The 25851-nt window shown below is 46.2% G+C and overlaps 1 protein-coding gene across 3 annotated transcripts; it reads right to left on the bottom strand.

Moving 5' to 3' along the window:
- Positions 1–4746: 4746 nt before the first annotated feature.
- LOC101155118 (formin-binding protein 1) lies at positions 4747–20704 on the bottom strand. 3 transcript variants are annotated; one of them, XM_023958870.1, is made up of 18 exons: positions 20179–20704; positions 18867–18982; positions 17383–17433; positions 16475–16622; positions 14583–14645; positions 14158–14253; positions 14026–14040; positions 13827–13955; positions 12440–12586; positions 12067–12243; positions 10796–10987; positions 9610–9633; positions 9425–9534; positions 7968–8100; positions 7716–7861; positions 7477–7613; positions 7202–7360; positions 4747–5470 (listed from the first exon to the last, which is right to left on the bottom strand). In XM_023958870.1, exons 1-18 carry the CDS (start codon positions 20212–20214, stop codon positions 5442–5444), a joined length of 1908 nt encoding a protein of 635 aa, XP_023814638.1. In that variant the 5' UTR covers positions 20215–20704; the 3' UTR covers positions 4747–5441. The 3 variants fall into 3 exon arrangements, with proteins under 3 accessions (XP_023814638.1, XP_023814640.1, XP_023814639.1); XM_023958872.1 differs by having other exon boundaries at positions 9610–9624; positions 20179–20703; XM_023958871.1 differs by having other exon boundaries at positions 20381–20703.
- Positions 20705–25851: the final 5147 nt, after the last annotated feature.

The raw sequence follows: 25851 nt of genomic DNA, 5'->3' as shown, positions 1-25851 counted from the left end.
ATCAAGCTCTGGTTTGGATTTAAAAACGATCTTCATTTCACGGATTTGTTTCATGAAATAGTATTTCAAATCTGGGAACACTTTGTACTTTCTCCCATTATTTCAATATTATATTTCATGACTTTTTACAGCAGTTTTGACAAAAACTACGCTTTAGAATAATGAACGATTAAACAAAGAAAAGCATTAGGATATAGACATGCATTTTTCCAAGAAGAGTCAGTATTAGTTGTTAATTCCTCCCCACAGCCATCAGACTGTACAACACTGTGTTACAGTGACACTCCACGGTCCCAGGGTGTTTTTTCATTCACTCATTTATTTATTTATTTTATTTTGTTGTAGTTGTTGTTTTTCAATTTTAAATTGTTTTTTATTCCTGAACAGTTTTTTGTTTTTGTTTTTGGTGTGAACTTCATTAGTTATTTCTGTATTTTGAAAAAAAAAATTTGTAATGTTTTTTTTACAGTTTACATGTTTTGCAGGCCGCATGTTTTTTACACTCTTGCAGCTGTATTTATTTAATATTTAATATTTATTTTTTTATTTAATAAGAATCTCATTTTTGATAATAATTTTTCATAATAATTTTAGTAATATTTTTAATTATCTAATATAAATGTAATTTGTGATGTCCTTTATTGATGTTATATTATATAGATTATTTCTGAATGTCGTGTTGCTGCCACAGAGAAATGAAATTTCCCCATTGTGGGATTAATAAAGTCATCTATCTATCTATCTATCTAACCACAAAGCCAGGTCACATGGGCCTACATGTACGAGTACAGAAACAGAAAATTCTTTCAAGTTGGGCCGACTTTTTCTAAGACTTTTTCCAAATTCATTTCTGATCATATTCTTCCACCTGTTCACCTGCAGATCCAACGTACATTTGCTTCAGAAAAGCTGACAGCGCTTTCTAGCAAAATGGATGGAACTCCGTGTCATCCTGTTCAATAAAATCACCAGAATTCATGGTGCCGTGCCAACGATTAGAAAACAGGATGAAGGCAGGTTTTGGAGGGTGAGCAAAGTGGGAGAGGCAGCAGAGAGAAGGTTTCTGAGCGCAGATGTGTGACAGATTTGAGACGTTTTGCATGTTTGGAGTGATGGTTTGAGATGAGCAGCTGTGAAACGGTGGAGATGCTGGTGCAGCGTCTTTGTGGTGGGGACAGGACAGACGACCTGTATCCATGGTCACAGACGCTCACAGGAACTCCAACAAAGACAAAGGAAAGTGCAAACGCTGGACAACATTAGGACGGATGCAGGAGAGTCCAGCCTGTGATATGGTCCTCTGTGGACAGCCGGACAGAAGCTCACTTTTACAATACAAGAAATCATGTGTGGGATCCTATTGCCAATGTAATTAAAACCTGGTACAACACTCCAGCATTCCTATGTTAAATGTTGGGATTAACTTCATTGTTGGTCAGAATGCGAGCGTGTTTATGTTCAGCTGAAAAACAAATGTCATTTGAGTCTCTTATTTTGAAGGGCCAACATAAGTATAATTCATTCATGGGAAATTATGAACACACCAGCATTTTAGTTTACAAGGTTAAAGGTTACAAAATATAAAACCACTTCAGGATAGAGAAGGAGAATATTTACAGAAACAACCTCATGTATGGACGACCCAAAAAGGGCATTTCTGTCTGTGGGGTCAGATTGTGGAATAACATGGAGGAAAGGATCAAAATGAGTACAAATGTTACACAATTAAAAGAAATACACAATGAAAAATATGGATTCAAAAACAAGAAGCCTGGTGGGACAAGATACTGATTATGACTTAACGAAGCTTTTTTAGTTGGTTATCTGTTTAATGTATGCATAGAATAGAGTAATATTAGGAGTCGAAAATAATAAGATTTTTCTTAAATCCGCTTTTTTTTAAACCAAAAACTACTATGAATGGAGAAAGAGAGAGGAGATTTAAAAGAAAAACATGTAACTAATGCAAATTGTTGAAGAAATCCACTTAAAGTTAGACGCTACAATCCAAAAGCTAAGCCCAGTTTCAGCACTGAAGGGGACGGGCGGCTCCAGGATTTTGTCTCCGCAGTAACTTAGAGGTCACTGAGTGACTGCAAGGAGATTCTCATTCGTTTGTATGCTAAACTACAGGAACGTAGTTTTAAGATCAGAGTTTTATGCTAAAAACCAGTGCGTGTTGCGCTTGGAGTAATGGCATAAAATCCCTCCGTAAGTCGTGCCGTAGGACCTCAGATGACCTCTGTACCATTGACTTAACATTGAAACTGGCTGCTCCTGATGTGCAAACTGGGATCAGTGTGAACGCAGCCTCAGGCGTTTACACATTTGGGATTGCTTTGCCAAGTCTTGCAGTTGCCATAGCAATCCCAAGCTACGGCCTGGCTGTGCTGAGTGCCTCTTCCCTTCAGGTCTGACAGGTGGACCTCAGCAGCAGAATCCTGAGGCAGCGGGAGAATCCAGAAGCAGCAGCAGAATCCTGAAGCAGCGGCAGAATCCTGAAGCAGCGGCAGAATCCTGAAGCAGCGGCAGAATCCTGAAGCAGCAGCAGAATCCTGAGGCAGCAGCAGAATCCTGAAGCAGCAGCAGAATCCTGAAGCAGCAGCAGAATCCTGAGGCAGAGGCAGAATCCTGAAGCAGCGGCAGAATCCTGAAGCAGCGGCAGAATCCTGAAGCAGCAGCAGAATCCTGAGGCAGCAGCAGAATCCTGAAGCAGCAGCAGAATCCTGAGGCAGCAGCAGAATCCTGAAGCAGCGGCAGAATCCAGAAGCAGCAGCAGAATCCTGAAGCAGCGGCAGAATCCTGAAGCAGCGGCAGAATCCTGAAGCAGCGGCAGAATCCTGAAGCAGCAGCAGAATCCTGAGGCAGCAGCAGAATCCTGAAGCAGCAGCAGAATCCTGAGGCAGCAGCAGAATCCTGAAGCAGCGGCAGAATCCTGAAGCAGCGGCAGAATCCTGAAGCAGCGGCAGAATCCTGAGGCAGCTGCAGAATCCTGAAGCAGCGGCAGAATCCTGAGGCAGCGACAGAATCCTGAAGCAGCGGCAGAATCCAGAAGCAGCAGCAGAATCCTGAAGCAGCGGCAGAATCCTGAGGCAGCGACAGAATCCTGAAGCAGCAGCAGAATCCTGAGGCAGCAGCAGAATCCTGAGGCAGCGGCAGAATCCTGAAGCAGCAGCAGAATCCTGAGGCAGCAGCAGAATCCTGAAGCAGCAGCAGAATCCTGAGGCAGCTGCAGAATCCTGAAGCAGCAGCAGAATCCTGAGGCAGCGGCAGAATCCTGAGGCAGCGGCAGAATCCTGAGGCAGCGGCAGAATCCTGAGGCAGCGGCAGAATCCTGAAGCAGCAGCAGAATCCTGAGGCAGCGACAGAATCCTGAAGCAGCTGCAGAATCCTGAGGCAGCAGCAGAATCCTGAAGCAGCAGCAGAATCCTGAGGCAGCAGCAGAATCCTGTGGCAGCGGCAGAATCCTGAAGCAGCGGCAGAATCCTGAAGCAGCGGCAGAATCCTGAGGCAGCGACAGAATCCTGAAGCAGCGGCAGAATCCTGAAGCAGCAGCAGAATCCTGAAGCAGCGGCAGAATCCTGAAGCAGCGACAGAATCCTGAAGCAGCGGCAGAATCCTGAAGCAGCGGCAGAATCCTGAGGCAGCTGCAGAATCCTGAAGCAGCAGCAGAATCCTGAAGCAGCTGCAGAATCCTGAAGCAGCGACAGAATCCTGAAGCAGCAGCAGAATCCTGAGGCAGAGGCAGAATCCTGAAGCAGCGGCAGAATCCTGAAGCAGCAGCAGAATCCTGAAGCAGCGGCAGAATCCTGAAGCAGCGGCAGAATCCTGAGGCAGCGACAGAATCCTGAAGCAGCGGCAGAATCCTGAGGCAGCTGCAGAATCCTGAAGCAGCAGCAGAATCCTGAGGCAGCGGCAGAATCCTGAAGCAGCAGCAGAATCCTGAAGCAGCGACAGAATCCTGAGGCAGCGGCAGAATCCTGAAGCAGCAGCAGAATCCTGAGGCAGCTGCAGAATCCTGAAGCAGCAGCAGAATCCTGAGGCAGCTGCAGAATCCTGAAGCAGCAGCAGAATCCTGAAGCAGCGGCAGAATCCTGAAGCAGCGACAGAATCCTGAAGCAGCGGCAGAATCCTGAAGCAGCGGCAGAATCCTGAGGCAGCGACAGAATCCTGAGGCAGCGGCAGAATCCTGAGGCAGCAGCAGAATCCTGAAGCAGCAGCAGAATCCTGAGGCAGCGACAGAATCCTGAAGCAGCGGCAGAATCCTGAGGCAGCGGCAGAATCCTGAGGCAGCAGCAACCTCCAACCAGGGTCACTCAAAGAAGCGTCCAGCTGATGACGAACACGCGTCCGCCTTCCCGAAGGTCTTCAAGTGAGTGAACGGCTGCAGGCAGTGTCCAGATCAGAACAGACTGCAAAAATCTGATGAAAGCTGTCAATTGGGCTGTGGTAGAGTGGGCAGGCTGTGGATTTAGGACTTTCATACTGATAACAGCTTAGTTCAGAGTTACAGTGGCCGTGTCTGAAGAACATTTTATGGCAGAAAAAAGGTCAACGCCAGGTTCGATTCCTCTCTCTGGAGTCCATGTGAGGCAGATGCACTACATTCAGTCACTCTGACTCAGTGAGGCCTAAAGAACTCAAACTTTTGCCCAGAAAAGATCTGCTGCCAGCTGCAAGATCAGAACTTTTATTCTGAAAAAAGCAGGAAGTGACAACGAGCCAAGTAAAAAGCTGACTCCTGTGTAAAACTCAAAATGCACTTTATTTTAAAATAGAACATACAGCAGGTTAAAAAGCAGCTGACCGGTCGCCTCACCTCTCAGTAAAAAAACATAATAATAAAAGAATCAACAGCTCACTGTTAAATATGAAAAGAATCAAATAAAATCCACTTTTCACATTTTGAATCAATAACATGTTCAGTGACCTACAAGCAGGGACGGGGTCGGGGGCGGAGCCTACACTGGCTGGTTACTGTTTGGGCATAGCAGAGAGGGTCAGCGGGGGCGGGCCTACGCGTACGAGTACTATTTACAAGCAGTTTCCTGTAAAGGGTTTAAAGCGGCCTGCATCCGCAGAGACGCCACGCCGGGACTTCTCTGCAGCGAGGCACGCCAAAAACAAGCTTCCTCCTCTTCCTCCCCTCTCTAACTCCCAGGACCTGGGGAGCTCGGGGGTTCTCCGGCTCCTCCAGAGCCACTTCAGCAAATACTTCTTCACAAAAAAGGGTGAATGATGCTTTTCAGATGAGGGTTCACTTTTTGATCACAAGATAAATTTTCATGAAAACATTTAAAAGGTCTGATCAGGTCAGATTGTAGAATTTTATCCGTCTGCCACCTGACTGGCGGGAATAAGTGACAAGCTGTCAGCAGACTTCCTCTGAGCTCTCTGCATCACTTCCTGCGTCCAGGCGTCCTCACTGGTGGAATACTGTGCTAGACTAGCCGACTATTCTGCACAAAGCCTACAAGATAGACAGACAGACAGGTAGACAGACAGGTAGACATTAGAGCAGGAAGTGGTTGGCGGAGGAGGTCAAAAAACACGACTCAGATCACAGCTTCCTGTAAACACCACCGTGTTTCATCCTTCGACCTGCACAGGTGAACAACAGGAACGAATGCATGATGGGATACCGAAAAGCCTGCGTCTCTAAGACTTCAGACGGTTCCTGGTGCCAACCAGATGAGCGTCTAACGCAAACTCAACAAAAGAAGCATTGCTTTGTTTTCTTGGATTCAGACAACAACATCCATGTGTGTCGCCGTCAACAGGATCCTGACTTTGCAGCTGCCAGGGGTCACCTGTCCCACCTACCTGTCCGTCAGGCTGCACAGGTAATGCTGACCCACTTGGGTTTCTACCACAGGAAGTCAAACTTCCAGAAATCTCTTCCCTTCAGGGTAAAAACTGTACTCATCTACAGTCCACACTTGACCTGCTTTAGTTTATAGCGACCAGACATCTGATTTGGAATGAAGGAAGTATGTACACCCTCCCTAAGGTCGCGACCTCTCCACCTCACGGTGAACGCACTGATGTTTACATCTGTTGGGACTCAAACCCCCAACGAGATGCAGACATGGTGCATCTCTCTCTAATTGAAAAAGGCACGGCAGAGGAAGTCACCACAGTTCAGTCAAACATTAGCAAATAAGACTGAGGTCATGTGACCAGGATGAGGCTCAGCTGAAGATCTGGTCCCACCTGCATCAACCCTGATCAGAAGACGATGCGGCGTTTAAATCGACTCTGACGCCACGCTGCGACCGCTGCAGCTGCAGGTCTGCTTGTTCCTGCAGCTGACGGCGGCAGTTTCATTTTTACAGAAAAGCTATTACAAACACCTTAAAGTGTGTGATATCACAAAGAAAACACAAAAAACACAGGTCAACAACGGGTTTTACCAAACAAAAAAACCCGACCTAAACAAGTGGGATTCTTCAATTGACCTAATTAGCTGTTTCTTCTTGTTGCTCCTCCTCTGGAACATCGTCACATGAGTTCAGTGGCTCTTGGGACGTCTGAAACGTTAGTCGAGCTGTGCAGAACAAGAACCACCTTCGGCGGACCTGCTTCAGTGTTGGGGGGCGGGGCCTGAATGAAACCAGACCTGCAGCACAGGGAGCGCATTAAAGCGCCGTGGCTGCAGTTTGGGGGTTTGGGCTGGTTTCATGCAGCTCCTCTAAAAGCATCAGCCTTTCATCTAAAAGTGAGTTCAGAACCAGAACCGACCTGACTGTCTGTGAGTCCAATCAGAAAACACAGCACATCCAATGCAGATTTACCTGACAAAAACAGGAGGTACGTTTCTGTTCTGACTCCGCCTTCTACCCAGGTGACATCATCAATGGTAAAAACAAAACCATATGTCAGCAGCATCCCAGAATGCACAGCTGGCATGTCTACAGTTACGTACAGATCAGGTACATAAAAAAAGAAACTGAATGGAGGCGGAGCCTCAGAGGAGACACGCCTCTTCTATAGCAGTGCATGTCACACAGATGTTTTCCACCATCAGAACAACAAAGATAAAACTCAGCTGTTCCGAGCCCATGTGCTAACATTCACAGGTCAAAGGTCACAGAGGTCTGAGGTTACACCAAGGTCATTTAGAAGGTCAGCCAACGGTGAAGTGGAGAAGATATTTTTTAGGTCATAACAAGTCTCAGAGGTCAGATGTAGGTCATGGCACCTTTAGCGCTGGTCTCCAGAAAGACCTTGATGTAGGAGGTGGGAACATATCCCTCCTCTTCCAGGTTCCTCCGCACTCTGGTCCAACCGTCGCCTTTGTCCTCCTCCACCACAGAAAGTAGCTCCCCCTCCACCATCGACAGAGTGCCTTCATTCTGACCTGCAGGGAAGAGAAGAACCAGACTGTCCGGCTCTCACAGAACCAAAGGAGACTGAGGTGGCGGTTCTCCGCTCAGACCCGCTTCCAGGACGGCAGCAGAAACTCAGACACGGTACCTTGAAAGGGGTACAGAGACTTGCAGGTGCCGATGCTGGGTAAGGGCTCTTCATCATCAAAGTCGTCATCAAACTCTGAGCTGCGAGACTTGAAGTGAAGCTCTGCACTGTGGTCCTCGGTGTAACTCCCATCAGGGCTATTGACAGACACACAGTTGAGACGCACAGGTGAGATCTCTGTGCACGTGCTCAGTCTGCCAGCTCTGACTCACAAACTCGACAGCCGTCTGCCTCGGTACCTTTCTCTGCTAGCTGGGTTACGATTATCCAGCTGTTTCAAGCTGCTGCTGCCAGGGGTCGTTGCCTGAGAATTCAACCCACAACCTGCACTCTGCCTTCTGCCACTGTGGTCAGACAACCTGATGTCCACCTCAGACATCCACAGCTGCAGTAACAGCACAGACATGTAAAAGTCCATTGGCAGAGCAGATCAGCACACATTATCCACACACACACACACACACACACACACACGGTGTGGAGCTACAGACCTGGTTCCTCTTCAGCTCCTCCTCCAGCTTCTGCAGATTCTGCTTCACCTCCTCCAGCCGAGGCTCCAGACTGCTGGCATCGCCCATCTGAGGGCTCCGCTCATACACCTCCCTCATCTTCAACAGAGCGTCTCTGCAAACAGAAGACAGAGATGTCCAGAGTCACTTTCAACAACGCTAATACAAAATACTTCTGCTCAAAGTTTCCCACACAAGTTTAGTTCATGATGCAGCTCAGCGGGTAACCTAACAACACTCATCCAGAGTCTAACAACCTGTCTGTTTATCAGGAATCGTCATGGTCGTGGACACGTGCAGTTCAGAAAGTTACCATTGCAGCTCTGATTTATAGGTTTCACATTCAAAATAAATAAATGCTAAAAATGTGGTAACAGTAAAACTAGCAGACTTTAAATCCTAAAAGCAACTGACCAGTGTGGATCAGTGAACATGCAGTTCACTCGGTCACCAAAGGGAGCGCTAAAGGTCGAGTCACACAGCCACAAGAAATGTCAGTCTTTTGTGATCCATGTGTGATCTACGTCATTCATGAACGTTTCCTGCGTTCGTCATTCATCGATGTGCTCAGATGTCCGTCGAGGGTTTTGACCGAAGGGTCTTTACGTGAATTCAGGTTTAAGCTGTTCAACATTTTTGGTCAGTTGAGAATTACGCAGTTTATGCGTATTTTACATATTTTATATGCAATTATTACCTAAATGTTACATAATGGTGTGTGATTTTTGTGAGATCCATACACAGTTGTGTGTCTTACCACGACCACGTTTGTCTAACAGACTTTTCACGCATGACCCACTGATGTCTAACTTTTAGATCACGTATACGGCGCACAGATCACGTTACAATTATATAATTGATGCATGAATCACTAAGAATTACAGATAAGCAGCACAATAATCACACGGTTCATGCACAATTGGCGTATTGTGAGATGGGTAAATATATTGGCTGATCATTCCCCCCTCCAGCAGCCTATAAAAAAGTGGGTGTCTCCCACTCTCCCCGTCTGGCTCGTCCAGGTGGGGGGTCCGGCCTCTCGTGGGGTGGTGTCCGGCACTGGGGGGACCCTTCTCACAGACCTCCCCAGCTGCGCCCAGGGGAATCCGACTGTTTCCTTAAAACAAAGCGTAGCGAGGGCCCGTGGCGGGCGCTGTCCAAGGTGCTGACCCGATGCTCAGTGCTCTGAATTTCAAAGTGAAGAAGTTCAGTGAAGCACGGGTTTACGTGTTCTTTGTGTGGTTTATTTGTACTTCTGTGATTTTAATGTGCTTCATTTGTGATCCATCTGTGAAAATTTCACGGAAAGATCAGACCTTTTCACGTATGACCCATTTTCTGCCATGCAACAGGCACAAACTGTAGGTGGCGGCTGTGTGACTCGGCCTCCAGCATCAGTAAACGATCAGCAGGCGTGTTTCCGTCTTTGTCAGTCTCACTTCTGCTCTTTTTCCCTCTGGATCTCCTGGTTGATGTTGTTGATTCTCGTCTGGAGCTTCTTACGCCGCTGCTCAGCAGGGAGGTGGCTGCAGTCTGCCGGACTGGAACCCTGAAGGCGGCAACAACAACAGTTACACCTGCTGTCTGCAAACACAGGGCTGGTTCTGACGGGGCAGCTACTGACCAGTTTCAGCGACAGCTGTCCGACCAGGAGGGAGCATGAAAGAAAAACACACGTTTGAAATCATCCAAAAACATCAGCTGGATTTTTGGATGAGTGCATTAGAAAAGTTTATGTTACTCTGAATCAAATCCATTTTTCCACCAGTTTTTCTGGTTGCCGAACACTCATATCCACGACTACCTGACAGATGCTTGAGGTGAGACTCCGCCCCTGTCGACACAGGTTCTTCTGTTTCTCAGAAGGGTTCTTTTTACCAGCAAAATTACATTTAGTTTTGTTCACAGCCGCTTAACTGAAATGTTTATTTTGAGTGATACTAAGCCTTGATGACTAATAGTGTCAGTCAACTAAACCTCATCATCTCACAGTTGACTCAACTACCAAAGACTTAAAGTTTAAGATGATGAAGATTTATTCATTAACTTCACATAAAGCTTATGAGGTTAATATATGTTAAATGGGTAAAAAATCTACAAAAACTTTACATATTTGAAAAATGTAACATTTTTATTATCATGACTTTTCTGCTCTTAAAAATAGGAACAAGCTACCTCTTCAAAAAGGCATTTATTTGTTTTCAGAAAATGAAGAAAAATCATTACATAAATTATTATTAATAAGTATCTGACCTTGAGCTCAAATCCCAAATTACTTTTGGTAAAAATATGTAGAATTCATTTTGACCACTTTCGTAAACTTAAACATAGAAAAATGCTAAACTGTTAGCATTAGCTCTCACTGTCTTTATGGTTATGCAGCTAGAAACAAAAATAATGGCAGTTCCTCGTCTGTGTTCTGATTGGATCTCTTCGTGTTTCCTCCTGCCTCTCATTATGAAAAATTGCTGTTGCTTCACAGGATAAAAGATTTGGTTTCAAACTAATGTCTAAACCAAAGGAAAGACACCAAAGCAATAGCGCCACTTAGCATGTTTGAGTGTGTGTGTGTGTGTGTGTGTTGGTTTTAATGGTTTGTAAGGACAATTTGCCTAAATACACACAACACTATGAGGACGTTTTGAAATGTGAGGACAGGGTCCATGTCCCTATTATTCAAACAATGCAGAAAGGATTTTTGGGTAAAAAGCATAAATTCACAGTTCCTAATACAAGGTGTGTGTGTGTGTGTGTAGGTGTGTAGGTGTGTGTGGGTGTGTGTGTGCGTGTGTGGGGGGGGGGGTATTTACCCCTCTCTTGATGCTGCGGAGGCATTGCTTTCTTGTTCTGGAACCAGAACTCATGAGGTCATTGAGCCGCTGTGTGATTGGCTCTCTAGAAGCCGGAGTTGGTGACTGGGGGCTGTTAGCCACACCCCCAGGTGAAGGCGATGTGGGAGGTGGAGGTGGAGGCTGCCGAGGCGAGGACAGGAGGGTCAACAGCTGTAAAGAGAAGAAGACATGAGAAATTAGTTTGAGCGTGAAAATGCGTGTACAAACATATGTGTGCACGTGTGTGTGTGTGTGTGCACATACATGTATACATGCATGTATGTCCATAAAGGGTGTATGGTTTTTAATGTGTGGCAGATAAATACAACAAAATAAAGTGAAACCATTATAAAATGTGGGATTTCCTGAGTGTAAGTCTAAACATGAATCCATGGTGGATGAAACATTATTAGCAGCATCTGAACATTAGTCAGTCGCTGCATCTCATGCAAAACCGCCTTGGAGCAACTGTAACATTAAATCTATATTTGGAGTAAAGACTTCTGGTTTTTGTCTGTTGTTTACAGATTTCTTTTTCCTTTGAAGTCGAAGGCTATTCTGTTTTTTTCACTCACTCTGTTCTGCAAATAGAAACTTTCCAAATGTTTGAATTTTGTTCACGTTGGTAGCTTAGGAGTTTCAAATTAGGGGGAATGTTTTGTGTGTTAAAAGTCGGAGCAGTCACTTTAACCCTTCAACGCCAGAGCTTTAGCTGCAGTGTTTACATTCTTTCAACTACCGTAACTCTTCAACCGTTAACGCAATGTGACGTAATTCCAGCAGATCCTGAAGCGGAGAAAAGCAGCTGATATCCAACATTTTCCAGCAGTAAAGTGCATCCGCAATCAATAAATCAGCTGATTGTTAAAGCTGATGCTTAAAGCAGCTTTTCTCCACAACAGAATCAGCTGATTTATTGAGGCATCATCAGAGGTACCGTGACAATTGGCTGATTACTGTTCATAGCGTGATTGGTGAAAGAGTATATCAAAGAGCAGGTTTTATTTTGGTGTTTCCGGCTACAGTTCTGGCGCTAAAGGGTTAAGAAAGTAGCAGATGTAAGTAAGACATGGGGCTGAGGCGAGCATCCCGACATGCATCGAGACAGCACATGTGGTGGAGAAACTCCAGAAGCTTTGAAAATTAAAACATCCTTCAGAATCAGATCATAGATAAAACAGAAATCATGAGCATATCAAGTGACCCATTGGCCGGTTACCTGACAGTTGAGGAGCCCTGCCTTAGAGTACCTTGTTTTTTCGTAAGAAAGGCCACAGTTTCCTGCTGTGTCTTCGACCTTCAGTCCGGTTGTCGAGGTAACTGGATTCAGAGATGCTCCGCCTCATGGAGGTGCTGTAATCTTCAAACTCTACATCTCCTGGAGGGTCAAAGCCAGATTTGTACATTTCCACTACCTGCCGTGTGTCCTACACACACAGACAGAGCAGACCGTCAGGACTTCTTTCGTCCCGGGGCAGGACATGCGAAAGCGCGTTATCGGACAAACAGACAGATATAGCAACATGTGAGGGGAGCGTCCAGTTCTGACAACACTCCTGTCCCCAGACCCCTCCGTCTCCCCCATGGACAGGCTGTGTGTGAGCTCATCAGGGGGAGCCTCACCTTCCGAGGCTGGATGCTTTCTGCAGCGTCCACCATGGCGTCAAGACAGCGACTGGTGACAGGAAGCACTTTTCTCTCAGCCTCCGCTGACAGGCGCATCGCTTCGCTGATTCTCTCAATCCGCCGCTCCTCCATGTCCTGAATGCGCTAAAACACACACAGCACAGATCCTCTTATCCATGGTACACAACAAATTCAAACCATGTCACAGTCAACACTTTTCAAAGCAGTGAGAAGAAGGTTATGAAAGAGGAAAACGAGATATAGGGATATGCTGAAGAGAACAAATATGCAAAACGCGAAGTACAAACTACCCTCAAAAGTGCGTTTATGCTGATAATGCACACTTTGTCGGCCATTAACCCGCTTATAACAATATCACTTACAAGAGAAATAAATATTCAACCAGTTTTTAGTTCTTTATTCTTGTTATTTTTACGGTTTGGATTGCTTTTTTCACAAAGAGTGGACTATTTGTTACGTGGTGCAGTCAAGGTCCGGCGATATAAAGCGATTAATACCATGATCCGGGTGAATACTCGATTCTGATTGGCTGCTAGGTGTGCATTAAAAAGAGATATACCACAGGATAACCGCACGGTGAAAAAAGAAGTTCCGGTAACCTAGCTTAAATGTTTTGTATCACTGCGCCGGCTTCTTTAAAACAACCTTTGCTTCATCATTTGGACAAAAACAAGCGGTAAGACGTGAACTTTCTCTCTGAACTGATGCTTTATTCAACCCATCGGAAAGATCAAGTCAAGTCTTGACTGCACCGGTGGTGCGGCGCGACACGGACTGTTTGTTACGTGGTGCAGCGCGCCACGTAACAAACAGTCCGCTTTTTGTGAGAAAAGCGATCCAAAATGGAAAAAACAATAATTAAGGACTAAAAACTGGTTACTATTTATTTTTTTCTAAGTGACCTTGGTATAAGCGGGTTAATGGCCTTCAAGTGTGCATTATCACTTTTTAACCCACTTCGCGGAAGCAACCGTCCGACGCAAGGCTTCCACGGCGTGCGTCAAAAAGCGATCATGCATACTTCGTCGGCCATTAACCCTTACATCTATGCTGATGGTCACAATGTGTTAAATAAAGCATCAGACCAGAGAGAAAGTTCTCCTCTTACCGCTTGTTTTTGTCCAGATGAAGATGAAGTTTGTTTTAAGAAGACAGCACAGTGACACAGAAGATTTAAGATATGTGACCGGAACTAATTTTTTTTGCCGTACATTCTCACAGTGGTATATCGCTTTTTAATGCACACCCAGCAGCCAGTCAGAATCGAGTATTGCCCTGGACCCTGGTGTAACTTCTCTTAACTAACAACTCATCTGCGTAGAAAAGGACCTTAAGAGAAACTTCTGTAGCGGTGAAGAATTACCTGGTATATAACTGGTACCAGTGTGTGGTAGTGCTGATGCTGGTCCTGGTTGAACTGGTTTAAACTGGTCACATAGTCTTTCCTGGACTCATCGGCAGCTTGATGTTTCTGCTGAGCGGTTTGACGAGCCTGAGAGCAGCGAAGGAGCCGTCAGCGGGAGCTGACGAGCTGGAAAGTCAGCAGAGGTGAGGAAGCTTACCTTCAGGGAGCAGCGCTGAAACACAGACAGGGGGTCGGATTAACGTCATGAAGCCGAGTCAGCAGGTAGAAAGATGACCTATCAGCTGACCTTGATCTTGCGAGCCTCAGACTCTCAGTGTGCGACACTCACCTTCTCGCCGTCCGTCTTGTTGTCCAGGTCGATTCTGTCTGAGACCAGCTGGGCTCTCTCCGCCTCTTTGCAGTCCCGTTCAAAGCGACGTTTACTCTGAACATCAAAACAAAGACAGCACAGTCAACCAGCTCAGTGGCCCTGTGGTAGAGTGTCCACCCTGTGACTGGAAGGTCGTGAGTTCAAATCCATGCCTCCCTGCTTGACACTCAGCATGAAGGGGTTGGATTGGGGGGGGTTAAACCACCAAATGTGTCTGCAGCTCTCTGCTCCACCAAGGGAGGGGTCAAATGCGGAGAACAAATTTACACATCTTGGTGTGTGACAGATGATGGGACTTTACTTTACGTTCTCCCTGCTTGCTGAGCTGAATTCATAACTGGGGTGGGGGTCCCATGTGGGGCTGAGGGCCGCTGAATACTTACAGACTCTAGCTGTTTCCAGGAACTCTCCATGTGCTGCTGAGCACGGCGGCCATCTTGGAAATGCTGCAGAGCAAACAGGAAACGGTCCGATGAGCGACCTCCTTCTCAACATTCATGCGATCGTTCCTTCGTTCTCCAGAACATCCCACAGAACTCCAGAACATCTCACCCCCTGAGCCCTGGACTCAGTGGCTCAGAAGGGTTACAGTGTGCCGCTCACCTTTCACATCCCTGCTCAATTTTTTCAATTTTTCAGGAATTTTCTCTCTACAGCTCACAGTGTTCTGCGTCCTGATTGGCTGTTGATCTTATCAGTCAATCTCTGCTGGGCTGTGTCTCCTCGCCGGAGTTGCATAAATCTTTAATCTTGGTCAGATCTTAGTTTTCATTCTATAATCTTGGACTTATTTTTCTATGAAGGATGGAAATCAAGTGTGAAAATGTCTGTCTGAGTAAAAGTGGATAGAGTGTGTAATGAGAAGTTTTAAAACATCTGTGACCCTACTTCAAAGATTTCATCTATCGTGGGACATTTATACGTCGTATCCCCCGTGTGAAGCCCTGAGGAAGTGGCTGGGGGGGGGGGGGGGGGGGGGCATCTTTGCTTGGACTGCTGCCCCTGCAGCCCGGTCATGCATGAGCAGCAGAAGATGGATGGATGAATCCCCCGTGTGAAACGTGGGAACGCTGTACTCTGTTTAAGGTTTGAACCTAAAGGCAAATAAATCACAACCACCGAAGATCGGAGGAGATTCTTTGATCCTCTGTTTTGGGTTAAATAGACTTCAGCCCATGAAGTTGTTGCTCTAAATCGCAGAATAATGTCGGATTTGAAGTATAAATAAACAAACTGAATGCACTACTGTCTCGGTAAGTAAATTCCTTTCAAAGTAAAATGTCGGTTCTCTTTTTCAAAAATAAAACAGTGTTTTTGTAGAAAAAAACCACTGAAGTTCGGTTAACTGAACTAAGTTCTGAAAGTTCTGAAAGTTTTTAAAGACAAATGAAAATAAACACAAGAGCTTACAATATTTTGACATATAGTTGAAAATTTGAATAAAGAGATTGTAACGAATATGAAATGAAGAAGATTATGAACATCTGGGATGCTGCAGAAAACAGATACATTAAAGAAGGGCTCCACAATATATAATAGGACAACTCCTGATATTAGTGATGGGTATTGCGACGACGATGTAACTTGTAGTATTTGAAAAAATAGTAAAGCAACCAAAAACATCATTTCCATTTCACTGCAGTTTAATTTAAATAAGAGTCAACATACCTTAAATTTAACTCCGAATGGAACTAGTCTGCATGGAAGGTGAGCGTCTAACATAAAAGGGCTTCATACTATTGGTCAAAGTCATAAATGGATTTATTTGATTCCCTTAATACTTCCAGCCGCCATAAGACTGTTTTAGCACATTTAAAGCAACCATTTATAGCGATTTTCGTCGTGTTTTGCAATATGCATATTGCTCAGCTTAATATCGCGATAACATACATTTGCGATTTATTGTGCGAGTTACATTAAAGCCATTTTAGATTGAAAAGGTAAGAAGAAATGAAGGAGGATGACAGAAAATAGTTGTAACATTTTCAGGATTTGTCCTAAAATGATGCAATCAACAGTGATGTTCATGTTTAGTTTGCTGCTGAAGTTAAACAGGAAGTTGACGGGAAATCGTTGAGTGTGACGTTATTTAAGGAGAGAAATAACATTTTCTTTCTTTCTAAATCTGTTTTCATCCTAACAGACACACAAAAAGCAGGAATTCAGACGTAACACGTGAAATAGTGAGAGTGATGGTTTGATGTGGGAATTCATGACCTGATCCACCGTCCTGACACTCAGATCCGGTGACGGAGCGACAGCGCTGCTTACTCACCGTCTTCCTCTCTGCCTTTAGCTCCTGGGTGTACCGCATCAGCTCACAGGCGATCTGCGAGCTCAGGTTCTCGGCCAGCTCCTCTCTCTGAACGGCCATCTCGCTCAGCTGCTGGAGAGTTGCGGCAAAACCCAAACACCAGGTGTACCTGCACAGCCCACAGGAGGCAGCTCGTCAGGAGGGGGCAGGAAGCCCCTCATCCACCAGCAGCTCAAACACAAAACTCTGATGGAAGAGAATCTGTTACGGCTCATCTCCAGCAGACGAACCTTCAGCCTCTGGAAGTATGAAAGCTCTGACCCCCCCTCATTGAAACAAGACTGTGTGGATTCTCAGCAGGGGGTGGTGGGGGGGCATGCAGCAGGAGAAGCTCTAGTGCTGCTCTCTGCTCCGGTAAACACTTCCTCCTTCTTCTGTTTGCTTTATGTCATTTCTTTTGGGTTTTTTTCGTTCACTCAGGTTTCACTGAATCCACTTTTTGTTGCTCTTCGTCCAATAAAACCCAGAACCAGACGACTGTTTCAGACCAGTTTGAGGTCTGAACAGCAGAGAGTTGAGGCTGTTTTGCTTACATTTATTGGGTTTTTGTGTTTTCTTTTTCTTAGATGTCTCTACATTCAAACTGAACCTGCCGTCCTCCTACCAACTCCTACACACGTTTCTGAAGACAGAAATCGTTCTTTCTTCATTCCTGCAAACATTCTAATGTCAGAGGTCTGCAACCTGTGGCTCTTTGGCTGAAGAATCGCAAAAGTAACGTACTTTTCAGACTAATTCAGCGAATTAAGTGAAACAGAACAGTCTGTGATCATTCCAGCTGTTGTGTGATAGTTGACTGAATATTTTCATCATAAACTAGAGCTGTCCGTGTAACTCCTCAGAGCCTCCATGTGACGCGTGACGCTGACCTGCTCTCGTCCTCCCTGCTCCTCTTTGGATGGTACTTCTTAGACAGACTCCTGCAAACAGGTACAGACGGGGGGGGTTAGAAACCAAAACCATGTGGATCACAAACCAGATGTATGGAGTTAATGCACACAACCTGTTTCACAAATACACACGCTCTGATTCACAACTGTAATGTTATGCGAACGTGCTAATGCACACATTGTGTTTCACACATGCACAGTAAGTGTTTCTTACAAATGTGCACGCTGTGTTTCACAAAAAAAAAACACAATAAATGTTTCAGAAATGCACAATCGATGCTTCACAAACATGATTCCCTTGTAATATGAACTCAGAGATAATTCAAATTGCAAAAAGGGGCCATTCGATTGGCTCAAACTGGCTGATGAGTTTGATGAGTCCATTAGCCAATGGTGGCATTAGTTGAAGTGCTGCATCAGGAGAGTCTGAAAATTCACCCCAGGGGTCTCTCTCAAAAATGTGGGGAGATTCACGGGGGGGGGGGGGGGGGGGGGGGGGGGCATTTCCAAATTTATGTTGCACTTTTGCATAAAATGCCAGTGTGTATTGTGTATTTGTGAAACAGGTTGTGAGCATTTCTGATTAGTGAGACCGACTTAACTCCATTAAGTAGACGGTATTCTGACTGTCATCTGAATGTAAGTTTGGGTTCAGGCCCTCGACCCCTTAAGGTGGCGCTCCCTGATGTCCCGGGATTGTGCTTGACCCGAGACATCAGTGAAGCGGTTCTACCTTCAGGATGCAGAGTTTCAAACGCTGTAAACGGGACGGGGGAAACGCTGCGAGAGGCTGAACTCCCAAAAAGACACAGTTGGGGATAAAGCTGGCAGGAACTGTCTGATTCCCAAACATCTGACTTTGACGGAAATAAGAAATAAACAAAAATTAGCTTCAAGATTTTTCTGAAAACCTCCAGATAAATCCTAAAGTGAAGGGGGGGGGGGGGGGGGGGGCTGTCCTAGAGAACAAACCAAAAAAGAGGCTTCACATTTCTAATGGAGTTGAGTTTGAACACAGCAGGGATGATCCAGCCCAGACCCGGACTAAAGAACTGGATCACATGACTGTTGCGAGGCGTAAGAAGACCCCCCCCCCCCCATAGGTTTGAGGGGGGGTGAGGGGTCTGACCACACTGAGGAAACGGCTGCTTTTTCCCCTCATGAAAAGGTGCTTCCATTATTGACCTGGGGGTTGCTGAGTCCGACCTTTAGCTCAGAGTTTTCATCTGCATTCATGAAAACGTGAGGGGGGGGGGTCTCCAGGCGGAACCCGTCTGCTGTGAACGCCGCAGTTTCAGCGCCCAAAAGTCAAATGAAGTCAGTTTCCGTCCGCAGCAGCTCTGAATGCAACAAACGGCTGCAGTGAACTCCTGCCCCCCCCCCCCCCCCAAAAGAAAATGACCAGCAGAGGGCACTAGAACCCAGAGAACAGGTGTGCCCTCAGCCCACAGGTATGACCTCACCTGATCTGTTTAGCATAGCTCAGCTCGATGTCAGCTCGCTCCTTCACAAACTTGGTGTATCGCTCCAGGAAGTCGATTCCCCAGCTGGTGTGTTTCTCCAGGTTATCGAACTGATCCTGAAGGTGGAAGATCAGCGGAGAACGTCAAAGGCAGTAACACACACACACATATGCACACACACACACAAATGTACACACACACCCATGCACACACCAACACACACACACAAATGTACACGCACACACACACACATGTACACACAACACATGCACACACACACTCGCACATGTACACACACACACACACACACACAAATGTACATGCACACACACACAACACATGCACACACACACGCACACAACACATGCACACACACGCACATGTACACACACACACGTGTACACACACACACACGCACACACACACACACACATGTACACACACACCAATGCACACACAAACACACACACACAAATGTACATGCACACACACACAACACATGCACACACACACACACACGCACACACACACACATGTACACACACACACGCGCACACACACACACACACATGCACACACACACACGCGCACACACACACATGCACACACACACGGACGCACATGTACAAACACACACATGTACTCACACACACATGCACACACATACACATTTACACACACATGCATGCACACACACCCACAATACCACGTGTAAAGTAGCGTGAAAGCGTGTTTTGAACAGCCTTTAGTGGGAACAGCAGAAGCTGAACCCTAGTTAGGCTTCTGAGGAGAACAGCTGGAGTTTTACTCAGAGTCATGACACAGGAGCCTCCCTCTAACTCAGGTTCTCTCCAAACACCAGTTTCTAGAGCAAAGACCGTGAACAAAGGGAGGTTCTCTGTCAACCACTATTCATCCTATTTCCATGTTTAGAAAAAACAGAATGTCACATTTTTGAAGGATCTGGACCTAACTGGATCATATCAAATTGTTCATTCATTTTTGTCTCACTCAGTCTGACTAATTCCATTTAGTAAACTTTAATCAATAATTTAACCTCCTGACACATCCTGGATTTTCTGGATGTTTTCTCCAGATGACACAACATTCAACAGGCCCCTGTTGGACCAACAAGCAGTCCAGGGAGGTTCTGCAGATGCTGGAGATGACGGACAGCCGTGGTTCTGCAGGGGGGGGGGCACGGTGAAGCCTTCGCTGGGCACCCCCGTGAAAATGTTGGAGCCATAACCGCGCGCAAATTGAATGTGGGCGTGGCCGTTTTTTCATGCACGAACGTGGAGTTCACCTGTACCTGCGTTATCCTAAGAAAAAGTCCCCCAATCCGCATCCTCCATGATGCTGCAGCGCGCTGACGTCACCCGCCGTGTTGCTATGGCAGAGCAGCCAGAAGCACGAGGCCCTCACCCGTACACAAAGGAATGATGGACCGCCCGGTTAGGAGCAGACCGCTCCGGTACCGGGACACCGGATTCGGCGGAGACCAGTTCACGTACCCACAGCTCGGCTCCCCAGTTGCAGCTCATGGTTCCGGTCCGCTCCTCGCGCTCCTCTGTGAGGTGATCACGGCAGGCTGCAGCTGCGGCTGGGCGCGCGCATCCTCCTCTGTCTGCCTCGCGCTCCACCTGTCTGCGGGAGCAGCAGGAGACCCGGGAACGCGCAGCGCGTCTCCTTCACGGACGTCAGAGAGATGCTGAGATACGCGCACGTGCGCATGTATACATAAAGATGTATTTATGGCCCCAGGATGCGCGTGAGTACCAATGTATACATAGGAGAGCTAACATGACGCATGCGCAGTCGCAACAGAGTCTCGCGCAACATGCAGGAGAAAGGGCTAAGATGGTGACGTCATAATGCGCGCGCATCATTGTCGTGCCAAATCCCCATCAGATGCGTTTGGTGGAGCTCCTCTCTGGGCTGCAGGCCTCCTTCCTTCCATCTCCTCCTCCTCCTCCTCCTCCTCCTCCCGCCTTTCAGTGGTTCCGCTGCTCCGCACACACAGAATTGGAGAATATCCTCTTGTGTTCCCTAGTTTTATTTGCCCATTTTACACAAAACATGCATGACTTATAAACTCGTATGACAGGCGGGTCAAACTCAGTCGCACAGGGGCCCTAAATCCAAAACACACTTTAGGTTTGGGGCCAAACAAGATAAACATTTAGTGAACACACTAAAACCAATATTTTAAAACTTTTAAACCTTTAAAACTCCACTTTTTGGACATAAATATGTATAAAAAAGCAGGAATATTGATCCAGAATAAATCAAGGTAAACCTTAAAGAACGTTTAATGTTTTGTTCTCCATAAAAACAATACAAATATGAAGATGCTGTGGAACAAAACAAAGAAAGAAAAAATTAGGAATAACAAATCAAATCCTTCCGTTTTCTTTGCTCTTATTTTTTTACACCTGGATTCCTGCATCATTTTAGCAATAAGTTCATTTCTTGGTGTGTGACGTTCTATGTGAGTCGTTGTGCAACAGATCAGAGTGATTGGATTTTTTTTAAACCTGTTATTGTGAATTTCATTTTTAGGTCTTATAAAACATTAAAAACTTAATCATAGAACTCGTCACTGATTACTCCAAAGTATTTGGTATTTTCCTCAGTTAGTGCAGCACCAACAGTAAAAATCCTCCAAAAACCTCAACACATTCATAAACAAATGATCGATTGTTTATTTCTTTTGTCATAAAGTGCAGCTGTTTTCCTGTGACATCACAAAGTGAGGACCCGCCCCTTCCAGGAAGAGTCTGGGCTGCCAGCTCCAACCCCAGGGCAACAGACACACCCACTTTCTCTGTGGAGCTAGTGGTGATCAGTTAAATGTTTTTATTTTATGATATATTAACAATATGATCCTCCATCTTTGGAATAGTTCAGATGCTCTTTGTTTTCGTGGGAGAAACGCAGACACGCTGCTGAGACCAGCTCTACGATGACATCATGAAATGGGCGGCACCCACAAGAAGAGGAGGGCGGGGCCTCAGAGATCGAGTCGTACTGTATTACTTCCAGTTAGGACAAAGAGCTGAAAAATTAACACCTGACTCAAATTAAATCATTGGTAATATCCTCCCACTTAAAAAATGAGTGGGGCCTGTAATGTTCACAATAGGTTCATTCTGGTTTTTTAGAATTTATTTGCAGATTATGGTGAACATGATATTCAGTCAATAACAAAAGTTCATCTCAATTCTTTGCCATTTACCCTTTTGTTGTCCATGTCAGAGGTATTCTGTGCATCTTCACAAGGTTTTCACACACTGTAGCTGCTATTTTGGTCCATTCATCAGTGCAGATCTTCTCAAGAGCTGTGAAGTTTTGGGACTGTTGAAAAATATGGACTTTCACCTCTATCCACTCTGTTGGATGTAGGCCCAGAGACAGTCCAGAACCTTGAAATGCTTTTTACGTAGTCACTCTTTGGTTATCCAGGTGATGAGTTTTGAAGAAAATCCTTTTGAAGAAAATCAGCTACAAAGCATGATGTTTCCACCTCCGTGCTTCACAGCAGGATGGTTGCAACCCGGTATTATTTCTCCGCCAAACACAGAAAGTGACGTTTTTAGCTACTTTGGCTTAATCTGGCCATAGGACATTCTCCCAAACCTCTTCTAGATCATCCCACTGCTCACCTTCAGGGGTTGGGGTATCCGGTTCTGCTTTAAACTGGTTCTCCTCTTATCTGACTGGCAGATCTTTTTCTGTTGTTTTTTCAAAGTTTAAGTCCTCTTCTGCATCCCTCACTTCTGGTGTCCCACAAGGCTCAGTTTTGGGACCTTCATTGTTTATTTTGTGTCTGGTGCCTTTCCAGCATAAGTTCTTTTAATGATATTTCTTGTCATTTTTATGCTTATGATATTCAGCTTGATGTGTCTTTTAAAGCCAAGTTCCATGACCGGGGTTTGGGCCGCCGAGGTACTCGCCTTTGACTCCCAACCAAACCACGCTGCACCAGCCCGTTTGAGGTCTCCTACGGGTGGTGGGCCCATGGGAGAGTGGTCCCACGTCGCTCCTTCAGGGTGAGGCCGACCGGGGCCCGTGGGAAGAGCCTTGGTCACCAGGCGCTTGCCTGCAAGCCCCAACCCCAGGCCTGGCTCCAGAGTGGGGCCCCGGTGACGCCAATCCGGGCGACATAATTGGGTCCTTGGTATTACTCTTCATCGGGGGCTTTTGAACCACTCTTTGTCTGACTCGTCAACCAGGACCTGTCTGCCATGGGAGACCCTACCAGGGGCTGAAGCCCCAGACAGCTTAGCTCCTGGGATCACTCGAGCTCTTAAACTCCCCCCCCACGTTAAGGTGGTGGTTCACGGGGCAGCCTCCTTCCCCGCTGGGGAACCTCAGATCCAGGAACAACAGTATGGTTTCCGCCCTGATTGTGGAATAGTGGACCAGCTCTACACCCTCTCTAGGGTAATGGAGGGTTCGTGGGAGTTCGCTCATTCAGTCCATATGTGCTTTGTGGATTTGGAGAAGGCATTCAACCACGTCCCCTGTGGTTTCCTGTGGAGGGGGCTCTGGGAGTATGGGGTCCAGGGGGCTTTACTGAGGGCTGTCCGGTCTTTGTATGACCGGAGCAAGAGCTTGGTTCGCATAGTCAGCAGTAAGTCAGACCTGTTCCCGGTGCACGTTGGACTCCGGCAGGGCTGCCCTTTATCACCGGTTCTGTTCATAGTTTTCATGGACAGAATTTCTAGGCGCAGCCAGGGGCTGGAGGGGGTCTGTTTGGGGACCACAGGATTTCCTCTCTGCTTTTTGCAGATGATGTTTTCCTGTTGGCTTCATCGAGCCATGACCTCCAGCGTGCATTAGGGCGGTTTGCGGCCAAGTGTGAAGCAGCTGGGATGAGGGTCAGCAACGCTAAATCCGAGGCTGTGGTTCTCGACCGGAGAAAGGTAGTTAGCCATCTCTCGGTGGGTGGAGTGTCCCTGCCCCAGGTGGAGGAGTTTGAATATCTTGGGGTCTTGTTCACTAGTGAGGGCAGACCGGAGCGTGAGATTGACAGACGGAGCGGCGTCCGTAGTAATGCGGTCGCTGTATCGGTCCGTTGTGGTGAAGAGAGAGCTGAGCCAAAAAGCGAAGCTCTCAATTTACCGGTTGATCTTTGTTCCAATACTCACCTATGGTCATGAGCTCTGGGTCATAACCCAAACAACGAGGTCCAGAATACAAGCAGCTGAAATGAACTTCCTGCGTAAGGGGGTTGGGCGCTCCCTTGGAGATAGGGGGAGAAGCTCGGTCACCCGCGGAGGGCTCGGAGTAGAACCGCTGCTCCTCCACATCGAAAGGAGCCAGTTGAGGTGGCTCAGGCAGCTGGTCCAGATGCCTCCTGGATGCCTCCCTGGGGAGGTGTTCCGGGCATGTCCCTATGGATGGAGGGAAGCCCCAGGGAAGACCCAGGACACGGAGTCTGCAGACTCAGTGTTTTCTTTTAAAAAGCAGCTTAAAACCTATCTATTGCTTCTTCTTAATTCTTTTTTATATTCTGTGTTTTATCGTGTTTCACTGTGAAGCACTTTGTGATTTTTATCTTGAAAGTGCAATACAAGTAAAGTGTATTATTATTATTCAGACGGTAATAGACGTGTACCGGCTGAAGCAGGGGACATAACTGGCACTGCAGTCCCATGTGGTGATATTTAAGTTATTGACATACTGCAGATTCAGTCTTCTCAGCCGGGCGAAGGCTTACCATCTACATCACCTCTAAATCTTTACAGGTGAGCCTTTTGTGACAGAGGCAGAGCCAATTATCTGTGATGCCGGCCAAGCTTAACTTGTGTGTCACAGCAGAGGTTGTTTCTATGATTTACTTTTTAGAGCAGTTTAGCTCAGGCGGTAGAGCAGGTTGTCCAGTAACCGAAGAGTGGGCGGATCGATCCTCTCTCTCCCCAGCCAGCCGTCGCCCCCCCAGTGCGGCTAGTCTGCAGCTCACTGCTGCCCCCCGGGGATGGGTCAAAATGCGGAGAACAATAAAGTAAATAAAAGTAAGTAAGTAAATAAAGTAAGTTGCATTATCTCAACACCACTGCATGTGGGCATGTCCCACTGTGCGGAGGCCCCGGGGAAGACCCAGAACAAGTGTGGTTCACGGAGCTTCAAGTGGTTCACAGAGCTTTATGTGGTTTATGGAGCTTCATGTGGTTCACAGAGCTTTGTGTGGTTTACGGAGCTTCATGTGGTTCAAGGAGCTTTATGTGGTTCACGGAGCTTCAAGTGGTTCACGGAGCTTCAAGTGGTTCACGGAGCTTTATGTGGTTCACGGAGCTTCCAGTGGTTTACGGAGCTTTATGTGGTTCACGGAACTTCGGGTGGTTCACAGAACTTCATGTGATTTACGGAGCTTCAAGTGGTTCTTGTTTTTCTCAGAGCAAATACTTATTTTATTGATGAATTAACCAGTCATTATGTTTTTAAAAAAAGCAACAAATTTAATGTCCTGGATTCTCTGCCCTATTTTTTCTAATGATTAATGTGCATAATAAAATTTAGATCACTCTCGTCGGTAGTACTTGCACAATTGGTGACTAAGTATTTTTGTATTCCCTTGTAATGAATCAAGGTCTTATGTAATTAAGCAAGTACAAATATGCATGTATTCCAAAGAGTAAGTCAAAAATGCATATACCATGAATTACTTCCCGCTTCTCTGATTATGCTTTTCTTCAATTCCTTGAGCAGCTTGAAACAGCCTGTAGACTGTTGGAGTGTAAATTAGGACTGGATGTCACCAATTATTTCCAATCACAATTTGTTAAAACCTTTCGATTCACTCAAAACCCGGAGGGTGTTTCAATTTGGCCACTAGTTGGAGCTCTCGCTACAGGATTACACTTTTTTCCAGAAGATTTGAGCAAAAGACAGAGCTTTAGACCACAAAGAGTTTGGATAACTCCTCCCTGTGAGTCAATAGAGCTGTTCTATAGTCAGCCATGTATGTTTAAGTCGAACG

Source organism: Oryzias latipes, chromosome 9 (genome assembly GCF_002234675.1).
Source record: "Oryzias latipes chromosome 9, ASM223467v1".
Classification (NCBI taxonomy): Eukaryota; Metazoa; Chordata; class Actinopteri; order Beloniformes; family Adrianichthyidae; genus Oryzias; species Oryzias latipes.
This window is presented reverse-complemented; position numbering and strand designations above follow the sequence as displayed.